This window comes from Aulonocara stuartgranti (assembly GCF_965226115.1).
Source record: "Aulonocara stuartgranti genome assembly, chromosome: 7".
In the NCBI taxonomy this organism is placed as follows: domain Eukaryota; kingdom Metazoa; phylum Chordata; class Actinopteri; order Cichliformes; family Cichlidae; genus Aulonocara; species Aulonocara stuartgranti.
In genome coordinates, this window is record NC_138945.1 from 61,385,611 (window position 1) to 61,404,436 (window position 18,826).

At 39.7% G+C, this 18,826-nt stretch overlaps 1 protein-coding gene across 1 annotated transcript; it reads right to left on the reverse strand.

Moving 5' to 3' along the window:
* Positions 1 to 1,588: 1,588 nt before the first annotated feature.
* LOC309711081 (guanine nucleotide-binding protein G(i) subunit alpha-1) lies at positions 1,589 to 13,953 on the reverse strand. The gene is made up of 9 exons (XM_082541102.1): positions 13,438 to 13,953; positions 10,691 to 10,733; positions 8,637 to 8,778; positions 7,557 to 7,714; positions 7,294 to 7,422; positions 6,339 to 6,468; positions 6,102 to 6,255; positions 2,738 to 2,931; positions 1,589 to 2,626 (listed from the first exon to the last, which is right to left on the reverse strand). The coding sequence occupies exons 1-8, from the start codon at positions 13,553 to 13,555 to the stop codon at positions 2,741 to 2,743; spliced, it is 1,065 nt and encodes a 354-aa protein (XP_082397228.1). The 5' UTR covers positions 13,556 to 13,953; the 3' UTR covers positions 1,589 to 2,626; positions 2,738 to 2,740.
* Positions 13,954 to 18,826: the final 4,873 nt, after the last annotated feature.

An 18,826-nucleotide genomic window follows, 5' to 3' on the forward strand; every position in this document is an offset into this window, starting at 1 on the left:
TACATTCAAACCTGAATAAATACTGATCATTTACGCATAATTTATTACGTTCAGTTCACGAATCCGATCATTTTGACTTTCGAAAACCTTTCTGTGCGTACAAACGTCTAAAACTAAACGTAGCATCTCCCCCTCGCTTTAAAACCTTAAATACGTGTGCACGAATCGCCTGACACACACAGATCACGTGGGGTAAATTTATCGCTGCAAGCTTCACAAAGACGCACAAATGTAAGATGCATTCACGTCCCAGTGTAAAGCTTGGACATCTGGGTTTCCACTACATACGTTCGTTTCCCTTTCTACGGAACGGAACGGAACAGCTCGTAACCCTTTTACTAGAAAACACAGATTTACCAATTACAGAAACTACACAGTAGCCTGCCACATCCTGAAATGTTCAGGATTATTCATTAAGCTAACATGTTAGACTGCTTTCATTAGAGGATGGTAAGATTAACATCAAAGTGATATTCCACTTGACCTGAAACATATCTTCAAAATATACAGATTAGTAAGCATACTCACTCCAGAGGATGATCTGCAGTAATGTACAGTAATGGTGTCCCCCCCCCCATCTGCAGCAGAGTGCTCACTTTTCCCAGCAGAAGTCCATAAGATTATTTAAACCATATAGTAACCTTTTATAGGCTACTGTGTAGTGTCTGTTTGTGTTTGGATGTGCACATTTGTAAAATAGTTTTATGTGGTCAAATTACTTTGTATTTGTGTCTGGATTGAAGCAGGTCCTCGTGAGCCCTCAGAAGTTATACACAAATCATTGTAGAGATTTGTAAATCTTAGTTTACACTTGTGTATAATATTGAATGCATTTGCAACCCTTTTGAGGCAAATTTCTCTCCATACAGCGGCATGCCTGGGGGGGGGAACATGGGGTGCCACCAGCCCCCCTGAAATTTGATATGCAATTTCAAAACAAGGTTTTCTAAATATAGAGATAAGATAAGACTATTTATCCCACAACGGGGAAGTTTTTGCATCACCTCAGCTCAAGTACAGATATATGAAGGAAATACAAAAATACAATTAAGTACATTTCAATATACAATCTGGGTGCCATTAAGCCACTTTAGCAGGATTCTAACTTTGACTTATGTAAAAAGTCTAAATACTTAAACAAAAAAAAAAAAACAAAACAAAAAAAAAAAAACTATCACAGGATGTTGTTTAATTTTTTTCCCCCACTTTTCACCTAATAAATCTGCAATAGGACACCGGGCTGCATATGAGCTTATTTAACTGCATGTGCTTCCCCCTCCTTCATTCTGGAAAACTCAAATAATATCGGGTTAACGATTTAAAACTCTTACACATGTAATTTACAATGTAAATGAGAAAAAAAAAAAAGAAAGAAAGAGAAAAACCCCCCCCAAAAAAACCAGCCAGAGTGCGTTTTGTTTATTTCCCCCCCTTGGGTTTAAAACCTTAAACAATGATCAAAACAGTTTGAGATAAACCATCTGTTATGGGTTTTTAAGGTCTACATTTCTCAAAAGCATTTAAAAATGCTTCTTACCTTTCATAAAATAACACACGCACACACACACAAAAAAACAGGAGGCAAACATGTTTTTTTTGCATAAGTTGCCATGGTTTCAACATAGCAACCCTTTTATTAGCAAAATCATGGAGATTAGTCCACTAAAGTCCCCATCTCATGGAAACAGAGCTGAGGAGGAGGGGGGGGGGGGCATGTAACTTTAAACCTTCACAGATCATAATGAGTAACAGTGCACTTGTAACCAAATCAACTGTGTCTATGCACTGAACACATATCTACATATGGTCCTACTGTCTGCTACAAGGCCACCATTGGCATCCTCTTTTCAAAGCTTCCCTTTCCTTCATGGTTCAATCGGGAATGTTTGTAGCAGCGCATCGACAAGGTGCACTTTTTGATTCGTGAGGAGCTCCTTTTTGGTCTCTTAGAAAAATAAAACTTTGAAAGAGGATGACAAGTAGAGGAATAAAGTCCCTTTGTTTTATATTGTGCGCACACACACACACACACACACACACGCACACACACGCACGCACACACACACACACGCGCATTTGCCCTCGCTCGTATCACCCATGCAAACCACACATCAGTTTCCACACAGCTCTCACAGTATGTCAGCATCAGAGTGAATTGGTCTTGCTTGTTTTATACAAGGAGGCAAAAATATGTATATATAACAGTGAAGTGGCCAGAATTATTAAAAAAAAACAAACATAGTATGAATTGAAGGGACTCGAGAAGAGTTAAATGGTGGCATCTAAATAAACAAGTGAACAATGAAGAAGAAACACTGCAACTAAGGCATGCAAGGCACGAGCAACTACAAAAAAGAAAATGTGATGCACAGACAAAAAAAGAAAAAGCAAAGGCCCCCCTTTTTACATAAAAATAAGGTAAAAGAAGCACATTTTAAAAATAGAGGAAAAAAATCCCTGGCCATAGACAGTTGTACAAATATTTTACACAAAATGTTTTCTCTACATACCATTTTTAAACTTTTAGAGATGAACATAAGTTAATAAGGGGTTAAAAGTGACATCAGTCCAAGCTTCTTCCACTCCTCTTGAATAAAGTCACTCATTAAACCGGACACCAAGCTGCCTGAACAGGGGGGGAAAAAAACAAACAAACAAACAAACCAAAACCTGGTTAGAGGAGAAAATGTGGCAGAAAATATGGCGGCCTGTTCACAGACAAAACATGACACGTCACCTTTTAGAAAAGACCACAGTCCTTCAGGTTGTTCTTGATGATAACGTCAGTGACGGCATCGAACACAAACTGCACGTTCTTGGTGTCGGTGGCGCAGGTGAAATGGGTGTAGATCTCCTTGGTGTCCTTTCTCTTGTTTAGGTCCTCAAACTGGCACTGGACGTATGCTGCGGCCTCCTCGTAGGTGTTGGCGCCTATGAAGTGGGTGGGGATAAAGAGGAAATGGAAATAGAAGGAGAAATGAGATCTAAAGCCTGTTCCGTCTTTCCACTGCCATCATATATAAAAAAAAAAAAAAAAAAAAATATGCATAGATGCACTTATTTTTCAGTTTCTCATCAACTGAATATGACTGTGCGCACTTTTAGAGTTCTACTTAAAACTATAAAACTTAACGCCCTGTGAAAGTTGTTTCTTTGCTGACCTCCAGTCGTTTCACTCTGCAGTGACGTACAGGTTGAGTGTCAGTGTTGTGTGGTTCAATGTTCAACAGGCACCTGTCCTGAGCTCAGTCTCAAATAAACAGCATGCACTACCCGGCCGTGAAGGCCGTTAAATAGCAGTTCCAGCCTGGTGTCAAGCTGCAATTTAATTATGCTTTCCAAAAATGCCGCTCCAGTGTCAATTCGGATTTATTGTTGCCCTTGTTTTTCTCCAACCTGGCTGCAGAATATTTACTTCTCGGCTGACTTTGTTTATAATTTGACATTTATTCAAGCAAGGGTTTCACCTGACAGGTTACGGAGAATAACAGAAGGGCAAAAGCATGTTTTACCATAACGCTAATTCCAAAAGGAAGTGCAGATCTCACAAGCCCACATTTAATTTTGTTCAAAACATAGAAACAGATGAGATAAAACTAGGATCACTCCAAGTTTGATTGCAGCAACATGTCTTGAATAAGTTAGGACAGGGTAACAAAAGGCAGGGGAAAACAAACAAAACCACAAAAAAAAAAACCAACAAACAAACCCAAAAACCAAACATCTGAATTACAATTTTGCTAACAAGTCAATCACTTTGGTGATTGGGTATTTAAAAAAAAAAAAAAAAAAAAAAAAGGCAGTCTTAGAGAGAGGTCTTCTAAAAGTCCTGACAACTTTACAAGCAAGAGTGGCCCACAGATAAGCTGTACAATGCCTCCATCTGACAGCAGAGCTCCCTGCAGGCAGACAGGTCATCCTTAGACTGGAGAGGACAGCATATGTGCTACCTCTGTTGGACCGCAAGTCCTGCTTAAGCAGTTAATCCGGGAGATCCCGGGAGTTCCCTGGAGTTCCCTGGCACTGTCTCACAAGTCACAATTACAGATAAGTGGGCTGGCAACAGTGTGGCTGACTTCACAAAGGCAGATAAAACTATACAGCAAGTAAAATACCAACAGGTAAGACACAATACTGAAAGTATGATGTGTTTAACTGAAAGTGAAAGTGGCACAGTTGCTGCAGGCAAATCAGCGATTACGTGTGTGAGAGGAAAGACGCTGGATACTAGTTTAGTATTAACAGCACTGTATGTGTGAGGGCTTTAGCTGTTTTGGTCAGTAAAATGGGAAATCTGTTATATTTTAATAAAAGTCTTGCATATTTGAAGAAAAGGAGGAAGGCAAACTGTGTGAGTTAACACACAGCTCTATCAATAAAACACAGGAGAACCTGATGGATTATAATCGAGTGCTCAAACAGATTAATGTTTAACTGGGTGTTTGTCTTAGTTTTTATTCTTTCAGCTGCAGCCTCTGTGGTGTTTAACATTCTGAGTGTAACATGCGAATATTAAAAACAGAATCCAAACGTGGGCTTAAAGCTACAATAGGTGAAAAATTTGATTTAAAATACAAAAGGCAGCCTACAAATATTTATGCTTATGGAACAATAATATTATTAACATTAAATAAATTATTTGCAGAATTTATAAAGACTTTAGTCCCTCATAGTCTCAGTACAAAGGCATCTAAGGAATCTTCCAGAAATGACAACAATTATTCGGAGGACTGACTGGTCAGTAGGTGGTGATTTCATACATGTCCATCTCTAATATGGTTCACAGCATCAGTTACCATGGCAATGCACCCAGTACAGTGGTCTGATGAAGAGCAGGTGTGCTTGAAATGTCATACACTACATGCAATAAGGAAACTGATTTAAATACAGGAAACTCAGCGTTAACACTCAATTTAACTGGATAAGCCAAAGTCCCGCTTCACAGTACAGGCATCTGGTCTCCTCAGTACCCAGACATTTACACACTGTTAGAAGAAGAGGTGATGCCACACAGTAGTAAACATGCCTTGTCCCAGCTTTTTTGAGATGTGCCTTCAAATTTAAAATAAGCCAGTATATTTCCTCAAATAATAACTGTTCGCAGTTTTAGAAGTTCACGAGATTTGAAAATCGCTGCATTCTGCTTTCATTCGTATTTTACACAGCCCCCTTTAAAAAAAAGGAAGTTGTACTTTAAGCTTATGGTTGTTACTTAAAATTTCTTACTTAAAAGTCAATACTGAGGTCAAAATGAACAACATCTGGCTTTATGAATTGAAAAACTTTTGCTTAGTATCACAGCTGAGTGTGATTTTTTTTTTTTTTTTAAAGTTAACGTGAGTTATCAGTGTGTAAAATAAGGAAGTAAACGGCCACCACAAAGTAATGAGAAGTGTGACACCAATATTACTGAACTGGTTCTAAAAATTCAATCTTTACCAGCAGAAATAAAACACGACAAACCCCACATCTATTTTAGGCACAGAAATGGTCCCTTGAGTGAGTGTACCACATTTGGAAACCATAAAATGTCCTTTCACAATAAATACAACGTGACCCGGCGAGCCTCCTAGGGAAGAAAAGGTTAAAACTTATCTTCTACTGAATCTCTGGATCCTTACGTCACATCGATATAAATAGATGATGACAGCATGATGTTACAGATATGGTGTTCGAGTGTAGATTCAAACCAAAATCATGGCTATTTAATCTGTATCTGTGAACCTGACAAAAATGCATTGTTTAAACATGAAGCAGCCCACACAGCTCCAGAGCAGAGCAGTGGGATAAAACATCTGTCTCATCTACAGGGCCTGCCACACCTTTGTGTAGCTACAAAACAAGTTGGGCTCTAAAAGCAATAATCACAGGATTCTGACAGTATAAAGGAATCCAAATATGACTTAGTCATGCTACACAAAAACAACAGTTTAAATAAGGTTAAATTTTTCTACACATCATTACAAATCCACGATTAAAAGCCCAAATCCTGCATACATAGTCGGGCTTAATGATTTATATACCCCGCCAACACACAAAGGACATTATTTGCATGTATAAAGCACCAGCTCTGCATGTCAGTGTTTGTTTATATGACTCACCTGCGTACTCAGGGAAGCAGATTGTAAGGGGGCTCTTTTTGATCTTCTCCTCAAACAAGTCCTTTTTGTTGAGGAAGAGGATGATGGAGGTCTCTGTAAACCACTTGTTGTTGCAGATGGAGTCAAACAGCTTCATGCTCTCGTGCATTCGATTCTGAGCGGGAGGAGAAGTGCACAGTGATTACCGATCAGAGACGTACTAGTGGGCAGAGTGTGCCGGGGTCAGACAACTCTTACCATTTCCTCGTCCTCAGCCAGCACTAAGTCGTAGTCACTCAAAGCCACGCAGAAGATGATGGCAGTGACGCCCTCAAAACAATGAATCCACTTCTTCCTCTCTGATCTCTGTCCACCAACATCAAACATTCTGAGATCACAGAAAGATATTGTTAAATAAATGCAACTCTCACACACTCACATGATCTGGGTGATGACATTTTCACACAAACACACGCAAATCTTTCAGAATGTGTAAAATACTGTGGACAGCTGTCAGAGCTTTTAAAAGCCGCTTTTTCAGTTAGTTTTCAAGAGTATGAAGCTACTGTGTTCTTGCATTCAGTGTGATATTAGGTGACGAGACTACATGCTGTCCGACCACTCGTAGCTTTTCATTTTTTCATGAACAAGGCATCAACTACTAGTGGTTGCCTCACATAGGAACGGCAGGACATCTTCTATCAAAGTGCAAACTCCTGAATTTGCTGATTCTGATCCTTGCAATATGCGCTCTCTCTCTTACTTTTAAATATAGATTTATGCATAAATGTTAGCTGGTGGCTGGGTCTCCATGTGTTTATTTTAAAACATGACAAGCAACACATTTCAGCTTTTTCTGAAACTATAACAATGCAAATGAGAGACCTTTGACACCAAATGATTTTATGAGCTATGAAAATGAGGAAAGAATTGATGGCTATAAGAAAGCCATAAACCATTACCTACTACATGTCACATTTTGGTTCTTGGAGGCACTCCTGTCACAGTGTTTGGTCTAAATTGTTTAGAAAACTTCAGATGCACTAATACTATCTTTTTTTAAAGCCATGAGCCATTTTGGCTTCTAAAGGTTAACAGTCATAAATGAAAAATAAAGGCAGGCATATGTGAGTCAGTGTAGACTTTACATGGAGCACCACGAGACACTGCTGTGTTTAAACAAAACTAAAACAATGATGGTGGCTATACTCACTTGAAGTGCAAATCCTTGAAAGTGAAGTGTGTTTCCACAATACCGGTAGTTTTGACTCTAGTCCTCAGCACATCCTGCTGGGTTGGAACGTAAGCACTGTTGGATATCCTGTCCAGGTCATTTAGGTAACTTTGGAAAGAGAAAAATCAACAAGAGAAAGAAAGATTGGCAACAAGCTAAAGCACTGACGTAAGAGCGGGAGTTATTCTTCCAAGGACAGTCCCCTACTGTTTGAAGTATGCGTGTCCGTGCATCCTACTCACTATGCTGCAGAGTCGTTGAGCTGGTACTCTCGGGAGCGGCTGAAGCAGGCTTGAACTCCTCCATCTTTCCACAGCCGCTGGATGACCCCAGCCAGTTCACTGGTCATGAAGCCCTCTTCTGCTGAGCCCGCCAGGACGAACAGCTGCCGCGCGTCATCCTAAAGACACAGAGACACTTAACTGAAAACAGCCTAAAGAAGGTTAACTCATTATCAAATAGAAACAAAGATTTACTAGATTTGTTTTGCTAATTTTTTTCTATATTTAGAAAGATCACAATTCATCTATTGTCGTTACTCCTTAGCCGAACGGGCCGTGCAAACTAAAGTGATAAATTAATAATTAATTAACTGTGTTTTTCCCAGTCTTTCACCTGTTATACTTTACATAAAATTAGATTTCAAAAGGGGCACAGTGTCTAAACGCCAGAGGCAAAAACCTTGATATTTGAGAGAGCATAAAATCAGAAAAGAAAGGCTTCAGGATTAAACTTGGTCACGATGAGAGAGCCAGGCCAGTCACGCAGACACAATGACTAGCTCTTTTGTTATGCCAAGAGGGGAAAAAAAGAAAAAGGAAAGGAGAAAAAAAAAAAAAAAAAAGGGAGAAACAGATTTGCAAAAAGAAACAGGAGTCTGTTTAAAAAAAATCTGCCAAACAGGATATTAATAAACTAGACTTGTGAAAACAGAAATAAAACAATGGCCACGACGTCTCCAGTGAGAGAGAAAAACAGAAATGTTGCCTGTTTATTATAAATCAGGCTATAATAATTTTGTACACTGGATTTATTACATGGACTTTGCACATCTTCTACTTAAATTTCCTAAACTCCCCTCTCCCACCCCACTGTCCTGGTCATAAACTTTAAATATTTCTTAATCTCCATAGATAGCTGGGAGATATTCTTATTTTTAAATGTTTTAAATGTGATATTAAGCACAGACCTAGTTTTTTAATCCTTTTTTTTCTCTAGAAGGTTGCAATGCAAAGAACCCTGCCCATAAGGCAAATGACTAAGCCGCTGTTACCACAGACAATCTGTGAGGTTGTCTGGATGCTGTGTTTTCTGTCACTTACTGCTCTGGCTTGATCAGCAAAGTCAATCTTGAGGCGTCCCATGGCTCTGATGATGGCAATAATGGACTGGATGGTGTTGCTGTAGACCACAGCCTTGTACTGCTTACACTCCTCCTCTGAGTAGCCTGCTTCGTGGATGATCCTGAAACACAAAGAGAGAACATTAGCAGGCGTGCCACAGTTAATTCTAATTTCATACAATAAGTACAAACAATGGGATTCAATCTGTTCTTTAAATGCTGGTAAACTGGTTGATAGTTAACATATCAAAATAGATTATAAAATGTATAAATAATGGTCCATTTCATGTTAGAGATTGCTATTAAAATCTGCAACAAGGCCAAACAAGCAATCAACTGCTTTAGAAATCCAGGAGATACAAGTAAATGCTGCTGCTCATCTGGAGTCACGTTTGCTCTAGCTCTGTTTTAGGTCTCTCCCAGCTCCCGAGGGAAATGTCTGGCTCATTAGTTGCCTAATACTCCACCATGTTCACCAGCTAAGTGAACCTGGTGGCTGCTTTTTTTGTTTTAATAGAAATGACACAATGAACCAACCTAGTGGAGGAGCCTTCTCAGTTAAACAATGGGCTGAAAGTTGGTACCAAAGCTCTGTCAAACAGACTTAAAAATATATAGAGAGTTATACTTTTACTGATCACTTGTATAATTTGAATGATTAACCGTACTTATTAAAATCAAATTCTAATTCAAGCTCTTATGCCTCTATTTTCTTTAGTGTTTATTCTTAGACTATTTTTAGAGTAGTACCGCATCATTTCCAGTTGAAAATAATCCTTATTTATTTTTCGATGAGATATGATGCAGGTTCTCAGATCATCTTAAGCATTGTAGCTCCTCCCCCTATGAGGACATTTATCTCTGACTGGCTGCTCCTCACAAACTGAAGGTCTAAACGACAGGTATGTGGGGCTTATGTATTCACAGCCAGAGTGGTGTGCTTGAGATGAAAATATTAGGAATACCCATTCTGACATCATACAGAGCCAAGAGCAGAATAAATATCTTAAACTGCGTGTCTGGAGCAGTCTGAAGCCTGAGCTTCTGGCAGCATATATGACAGATATTAAGTAAAATAAAAACAGAACAACTTTCAATTGTTTTTTGAGTAAGCCTCTACTCAATTACTTTTTACTGAATGTTTTTGGGGGAATTAAAAATAATTAACTATGGGACAATCTGGTTAATGACTTGCTGCTTTTTATGTATTTTTTTTAAGGTTTTATGTTTAAGTTTATGGTCAAAAAAAGGCTTCTTAGATTTGCTACACCTGCATTCCCTTACAGTGTAGAAAAACAAAGGTGTATCATTTAAACTGCACTTATTTTAAAAAAAGAAGTCTCAGATATTTAAATCTAGAGTTAAAACATCTTTGCCCTGAAAGAATGGGGAATAATTTAGAGAGTAGATTATTTCTTCTTCTTCAGATTTGACTGTGTGTGTCTCTCATGTTGTAGAACAGGGGTGGGCAATCTCAGTCCACGAGGGCCGGTGTCCCTGCAGGTTTTAGATCTCATCTTGGGTCAACACTACCGAATCACATGATTAGTTCGTTACCAGGTCTCTGGAGAACTTCAGGACATGTTGAGAAGCAAATTCAGCCATTTAAATCAGCTGTGTTGGTTCGAGGACATCTAAAACCTGCAGGGACACCGGCCCTCGTGGACTGAGATTGCCCACCCCTGTTGTAGAATGAGGATGACATGCCCATTAAAATAGAACATTTTTTGTTGCCTGTGCGGGAAGGAAATGGTTGTGCTCCACATATTGCCTATTCACCACATGGTGTATTTTATACTGTATGTTTAACATTAAAAAGAACAAATATTTCCATCACAAACAAAAACTGAGTGTCATGTGATAATTTCTAATTATCACAGTTGCGTTAGATAATCCATACTCTTAATGCATCATAAGGGAATTCACTGAGATTGGCACTGGTATACTGTGATCACCCTTTTTAATAAAAAAATACATCAAGTATCTTAGTGCTTGATGTATTCTAAACTGTATTACTGATTCATTCATGCTTACTTCATCTGTTTAACAATGGTACTCTTCCCAGACTCCCCAGCACCTGAAACACAGAACAGAAGTTAGAGAAAATTACAGCAATTGTGTTAATTATTTCAAAACAGAAGCGGGTACAGTTCAAACCTACAAAATTACATTAAATGCCAACCAGTGTGAAATAAACACGCATAGTTTACCTTTAAACACCAAACTGCATGATTCATTTCGAGTATCTGTGCAGCCCTACATTTAAAACACTAAGATAAGTTAATGGTGCCAGACTAGCTTCTGTTAAATGCACTTTTTTCAAGTTTTAAGTGAGTTCTGCCTGTGGTGTATGAACACCCACAGCGGTGTCTGAGGTCAGATTTAGCTGAGTCACAAAGCGCAATTGGATTAATTAATTGGATCGTCTCGTCAATGAGATTATAGACAGCTTAAACTTCCTTGTGTAAGAAATTCATCCCATACCAGCTTGGCAGGACTCTGAACTGCATCTCCAATGATTTATGTATGACTACAACACTACAGTATATAAGGCAGCGTGATACCACTACTGCCTTTTAGGTGACACATATCAAAATATAAGAAAAATACAATGCTGTTTCATTTCACATAAAGCTCAACAACTCCATCTGAGATTAAGGCATGTTTTAAGATGAGCACACAACATTTTAATTAGCTTACCCCTCCCGGGACTTTTAGTTCCCCAGTGGCTGGAGCGATTTGCCACTTCATCATCCCATATGAAAACAGCAACACACAATAGAGCTACCAGTACTGAAAACATCACTTAAATTTAATTTGCAAACACGCTTGCGCCTGACTGAGCTGCTGAAATTGAAGGGATAATAGAAACCAATTATGACAAAAACTGGTGGAGTAAAATGGTTAATGTTTTGCCACAGAGACGAGATGACAGGGAAAACAAAATACACACTTATAAAATGCAGATATCTCTGCAGTTTTTGCACCTATGCTGCTTTTTCTGTCATTTGTTTGCAAAAATAATGCTACACAAAAATAAAAACCTGTCTCATATTTGCATTTAAGCTGCTTGCAAAAACTCTACAATTAAGACAGCCCTCCCACTCAAAGCAGTGATTGCAAGAGCCTGTCATTTGCTGATTACTGTATTATTGCATACATCCCCAGCGGGGAAGCATTACAGAGCAGCAAACTGCAGTGAGAACATATCAGTCTCCCTCAGAGACGTGAACATTACACCAGATATTCAACGTCACAAATGTGGATGTAAAACATCTTTGTGTTTAAACAGATTAGCCAGACCATTAGATGATGAATCCACAAACCAAACTTGCATTTCATGCAGGTGGTTGTGGGAATCGTGACAGGTAAAAGCACCATGAAAATTCAAATAAGGTTTCATCTCAAATGACGCACAGGCTTGACAACGGGACGTATGGGGTTGTGAAGCCATGCTGGAGAATAGCTGGTGCCACAGCCCTGCTTGAGCAGAGATTAGCTGCGAGATGCAGAATAAGACTGCATTTTCAAAAACAGCTTGCAGACTGCATGGCTGTGGCAGGCATCCCATTAGCACGCACTAACCGTTTCTGTCGTGCGTGCATTACTGTCAACCTGGCTGCATAGGTTGCTATGCAACCTCTACCCCATCTATCCATGCTGAGATAGGCGAGAGTGGTCATGTAATGGGAAGAATGGAGAGGTGTGGCAGCTTTCCTTAAAACTGTGAAATAATCCTGGAGAAATGTGACATGCGGTTATGTTAACTGGAAGCTTATCTATGGTTTACATCCCATAATTTGAAAGCTGGGCCATAACATTTTTTAAGCAGCATTAGTAGTTTAAGTATGCAATTTTCTGAACATATTTGCATGGTAGGCCAACATATTCAAATGGCAGCACTAATGCTCCCCCACACAGCATTTGGATAATGCAGTTTTGGATGACATAAGAGCAAGTCATACAGAGATACAAACAGGTATAGATACAGAGGGTTTAAATTGTGTGTACAACGCTTCAGAAGAGCAAACATGTCTCGCGGGGGGGGGGGGGGCGTATTATTCGAGACCTGTTGAATAGTGGAGCTCGCACATACTTTAATGCTGTTCCAACAGATAACAACTTTAACACTGCTCACAAGTGTTAGTTTCAAATATTTGCTGGATAGTACAGATAACCGATCTAAGGGCACGTCTACTTTCTTTTTGATTTACGTCACGAAGAAACAGGAAGGGAGCTAGCTAGCTATTGTACTTTAAGCCATATTAAAAGATGTGCTATTAGTCGGAGTCACGAAAGACAGCAACACAGACACTTGATTACAGAAAGTTATTGATGCTTTCTGACGGCTAACAAATCCAAGCTAGCACCGAGGCGTTACACTAGCTAAGCAGCTAATTGCTTAGTTAAATTAGCTTACCGACTTACCGCTGGGTATTAGCGGTTTGCTTTTGTGGAAGCAACTAATCAGTGTGCTCTTATCTAGTGTTAGTTAACAGCACAGTTACAATTAGAGGTAATTCAACAAGGGATAAAAGATAGGAACTCCACTAGCTCAAACTTTTTTTAGCTAACACCACCGTAACATTCAAATAAAGCCCCGACATTTCCCCACCTTTGCCTCTGTTGCTTCATAGGCTGGGTAAAACTTGAATTTTAGCAGCTACAAAAACTTATTTAAACCTTTATCGGGTTGTTTTTACGCCTGGGCAACCAGAGTCCCACAGAAACACACAGACCCAGTCCCCGTCCCTCCCTCGGTCCGTCCATCTTTCTCTCACCAAGCAGGAGCAGCTTGACCTCCCGGGCAGCCTTTTCGCCGTCGTCTCGCAGATTCCTGTCGATCATCTTGCTCCGCTCCTGCGCCGCCTTGTCGTCCGTGCTCAGCGTACACCCCATCTTTGTCTGTTCCTCAACGGACCTCCGAATAAATACAATAAACGCACACGAAAACACAACTTTTGACTACGACTGCAACGACATGCAAAGGCTACCGAGTTAGCATCCAGTGGGGAGGAGGAGGAGAAGAAGGAGGAGGGGGCAGTCTGTCTAACAGTTAAGAGTCAAACACGCCCTAACCTCGCACTCAAGCTCCGGATTTATCAGCCGAGGCTTCTCAGATATCGTTAAAAAGCAAAGTGTCGCGTTTCTGATATCTTCGTCTAGGGTTTAAATTAGTCGACTGGTCAAGCAGGTGGAGTCAGTCACATTAAAGCAAAACAGACGGCACCATCTGCGGAGCAGTCCGAAAAACGTTCGCTTCCTGTGTTCCGCTCACATACCTGCAAACTACGCATGCGCGAAACGCAACAAGCTTCTTCTTTTAAAAAGCAGAAAGCTTATTTTTGGGAAGTGACCACTGTGGGAAAAGAAAGAAAACCACGAGACACAGAGTCAAAACTCGAAAGCATTCACGCTTTATTGCTTAACAGTTTAACAATTTTGAAACGTTCCCTAAGTGAGTTTAAATTCAGATTACACAAAATTAATTCAACACGTACTAAGGCAAAATGTGAATTTACAGATTTTATTGCTAATTTGCTTAATTATTATTATCGTGGCTCAAGAGTTGGGAGTTCGCCTTGTAATCGGAAGGTTGCCGGTTCGAGCCCCGGCTTGGACAGTCTCGGTCGTTGTGTCCTTGGGCAAGACACTTCACCCGTTGCCTACTGGTGGTGGTCAGAGGGCCCGGTGGCGCCAGTGTCCGGCAGCCTCGCCTCTGTCAGTGCGCCCCAGGGTGGCTGTGGCTACATTGTAGCTTGCCATCACCAGTGTGTGAATGTGTGTGTGAATGGGTGGATGACAGGTTGTGTAAAGCGCTTTGGGGTCCTTAGGGACTAGAAAAGCGCTATACAAATACAGGCCATTTACCATTTACCATTTATTTAGATAAAGAAAACAAAAAACGTTTATTTAGAATTAGAAAAGTAGAAATATAAATTACAGTGGTACATTTGTGGTTATCTGTCTACACTTATCATGGTTATGCATGTCATGGCAATTTCGGGATTTCTTTGAATTTTTCTTTTTCCATGTTGTACAGCAGACATTTTTCTAATCCATACAGGTTCAAAATTATACATAGAGGCTCAAATAAATGCTTATACACTCACTTAAATCTTTCAATAAGTGGTGCTAAAGGTTAAAATGTGTCTTATTTGTGCTTATGACTGAATACAGCTGTTATTTCCTCTTGCAGCATAAAAAGGATTTGCTTGACAACACTAATTGGACACAATAGCAGATTTAAACAAGTCACAAAAGTCTCTAGGAGCCATTTCCAGACAACTGCAGATCCTAACATCATCAGTTCAAACAACTGTACATAAGTACAAGATGTTCAGATGTGTTACCACTTTGCCAAAGTCTGGAAAAAGACAAACTGTCACCCTCACATGAGAGGAAATGGGTTAGGATGTTCAAGTACAACTTAGGAACCACCATGTCTCAAGCCTGCCATGAACTGGAGACTGCTGCAAAACCAGGGTCACTGGTCACAGCGAAGCAAGTTTTACATCACTGTGAACTGAGAGAAACCCCTGCTCCAAAATCAGAACCTTAAAGTTTAACTAACATGTGCAGTTGCCCACACGGACAAGCCAAATTCCTTCTGGGCAAAAGTACTATGGTTAGTTAGACAAGTATTGAGCTATTTGGCCACAATGATGCATGTTCAGAGAAGTAAAGGTGAGCTTTGCAAACCTAAGAACACTGTGGCATCTTTCAAGCATGACGGTGGTAGCATTGTATTCTGGGGTTGTTTCGCTGCCAGTGGTACTAGTACAATGCACTTAAATGGCCTAACAAAGAAGGACGACTACATCTTAGTTCTTCAAATTTACCTCAAATCAACATTCGGGGATTAAAACTCAGACACAAATGGGAGTTGCAAGAGGACAGTGTTCCCAAACCATCAGTGTATGGTGGGGTGGGGTGGGGTGGGGGGAAGCTGCTCCTGCTTGGTGAGATCTGATGATTAAACACGCAACTAGAAAGCAAATCAGCAGCCCATTTATGCAAGATAATTCATAATTTTATTGGGGGGGTTATATTGGTTGGGTCTGACTATTGGGGGGGGGTTTCCAGGGGGGTGTCATAACCCCCCTGGAAGTTACGCCCCTGTCCCAAATGCACACAAAAAACTGGTTTTGGAATGGATAAAGTAGGCTAAAAGTGTGGTATGTGCAAAGAAACAAACCAGTTTAAATGAATTCTACCAATTCTGGTAGCAGAGGAATGATCAAATAGCCATCTAGGATTATGGCAGAAGCTTGTTGATCGTGTTTGGTGCAAGATGCAAACGCTAAAGGACATTCATCCAGATCTAAAGTGTATGGAATTATATTAGCCTGTTTGTGTATTTTTGACCATGTGGATTAGGGAAAACTCAAATTTCACTTCTTGTTTTTTTGAAGTCATTAAAGATGTCTCTTCTACAATCATTCCACGCTGGAAAAGTAACTGTTTAAAGATTACAAATAGCTCCAAATTACCATGAAATTCATGCCTATGATGAGTGTATGTAAATTTTTTTATACCAGCTGTAGCTCAACCATTTTTATTGCAAATAGAGTGCAAATATTTCAGTTAAAAAATGTCAAAATAACGACTAAAATTTGGTTAGGAAACATGTTTTGCTAGATAAATCTTAACATTTCTGCATATTGTATGCCACGAGGACTCTGTATGACGAGTATCTCGGTAATGTTCAAGCAGCTGCTCTTCATTCATGCAGTGTTCTTGAGGCATGTTGGTCATGTTGCTAGGATCCAGAGTAGGTGCAATGTAGAGTTTGCAGACATTTGGATGCACTCTTAGTGAGGTCACACTCATCTGTGACCTGACTGTTGATAACAGACTCTCCCATGACTTTGTGCATTTTTCATGAGCAAGGATAAACAACTTATAAATAAACGTCCTCTGAGTGTGACATCCACAATATCTTTGCACGAATTTGATAGCATGCTTACAATAACATTTCTTAATTTGAATTACTATCAAATGAAACTAGCAAATACTAATTTACTAACACAAAGAACTTCACGTTGTATTATGAAGTGAAATATGTTCTTAGAAATGAATTCATGCATTTACACTGCTGACAGAAAAGCTCTTGATTTCATGTCAGGTCTTAAAAAAGAGAAGCTGGAGAGTTTTTCTGGTATGTTGCAAACATCTGTAGTGTCTGAAAATCACATGATAATTTAGGCAAATCAGCTGCAATTAGGTGGCACTTGTTTGTTTTGTGGAACTATGCAACGTAGAAGTGTTTGTGTGTGTGAGAGCGCAGAATAATTCACACTTTGCCTGTGATGTCGGGGCTGTTTTGCATTGCAAGCCTCTGTTCGTGAGTTCTGGACATTCAGTAACATGTTTGCATATGAAGCTTGTGAGAAAAAAAGCTGTGACATGCTTTTAATGTAGAAAAGTTTGCTCATTTTGAGTATTTCACATATAGATTTTTGCCTTTCATAAACTTTTGTCCATATAATTTCTATTATCAGTTGTATTCCTTAGAGATCATTTTCACCACGAATATTTTGACTGGTCATGATAGGGAACCCACAGGTATATTACTCGTGGGTAGGTCCTGGATTTGTGCATCGTGGTTTATGGTCATGGCCCTTTAGGACGCTTAATCAAATTGAATTATCACACGTGAGCCTTCCCTACTCTGCATGTCAAAATGAAAAAGGTCTACAGTGAAAAATGTCAAATCTATTTATAAAGACTACAGTCTTTTCTTCCAACATAAAAACAACATTTCAAAAACCTAAAAACACAATATATGAATTCCTCCTACTAGTTTCTATAGGTCTTACAGGTGATAAAGGCGGAGACAGTCGATGACAGTCTGAAGTATTTCTGAATAACCAGCATTTGAATTGTGAATGCGATTTGATTTCGCCATAAATAAGTTAGAAATTATTGGGACAATGGGACAATCATTGGGACACCGTCAGGCCTCTTGTGCGGCTGTCAGGTGGTGAACGGATAAGCTTAGGTCCACAAATGAGGGCTACACCCTGTGGTTGACCTCTCCCAATGACCACATCCAAGAATTCAAATGAGTGTTGTGACCAAAGCACCTGAAATCTGTGCAGCTAAAAAAAAAGGGGAAAAAAGTAGAGTATGAAAACAGGATTTTAGTCGTGTTTAGGAGTTTATTTTATGGGCCATTATTTTGAATTTAATAATTTGAAACACGCATAGACCTGTGAATACGGAGGGCGATGAAATCAAAATCCTGCTCTCCTAATGTCAGCTCGACCTTTCGTGAACCATTGTACGCGTAATCATTTTGTTTATACACAGGATGGGACAGGGTACAGATGTGGTTAGAATTCATATCCTCAATTTACATGTGATTTCCTTGGGAGATGGCTATGTCATGCAAACTAGCACCATCATTTTTTCAGTCTACACTGAGTAATCATGGAAAGATTCCCCTTTTGCATGTACAATGTGCAAAAATCAACAGGAAAACCCCCCGGTTTTAATAATCGTCAGAAAACATATGTCAGGCTCTCAGAGGAGGGTGTGGCATGTTTTTTCTTCCTGTCAGTGTAACTCGCGAGAAACAGGAAGTCTTTGAACTTTTTAAACTGAGTGCAAAGTGAGCGTGTCAGCACGTTCACTTTGCTCCATAGAGATCAGGGACTCTGAGGGAGACTATTATTGTGTTTGCATGCGTATATGTGTTAAATGGGTTTCTGTGTTTTTGCACAAAGAGCCTTAAATATCAAGAATAAATGGCAAAATAATCACTAACTACCTAATGTACTGGTGACAACATCGGATTGCATTGGTATTATGTAAACACCACAAGCTTTTCATTGGCAGTCATAAATCTGCATGTGGTGGTACAACCCCCCCGCACACACACAACCAAAGAAAGACCCTCACCTCTTGCTAACCACATTATTAACCCCATAATTGTGCCACAGAATAGGAGGAAGTCATGAATTAGTTTTGTGAAAGTTTCAATCACAAACCCAAGACACCATAACAAACTTAAATGTTCAAATATTTCTGGTTTTGCTCTGTGTGTTATGACTTTGCTGACAATTTGGGGCAATCGTGGCTCAAGAGTTAGCAGTTCACCTTATCATCAGAAGGTTGCCAGTTCGAGCCCCGGCTCGGACAGTCTCGGTCGTTGTGTCCTTGGGC

Excerpts from the sequence above, each read along its gene's own strand:
- LOC309711081 (XM_082541102.1), bottom strand. The coding sequence starts at position 13,555 with ATGGGGTGTACGCTGAGCACGGACGACAAGGCGGCGCAGGAGCGGAGC. Across the intron at positions 7,715-8,636 it reads TTGCTGATCAAGCCAGAGCA|GATGACGCGCGGCAGCTGTT; the intron begins GTAAGTGACAGA and ends CTGTGTCTTTAG. Across the intron at positions 6,469-7,293 it reads TTCAAGGATTTGCACTTCAA|AATGTTTGATGTTGGTGGAC; the intron begins GTGAGTATAGCC and ends CTGTGATCTCAG.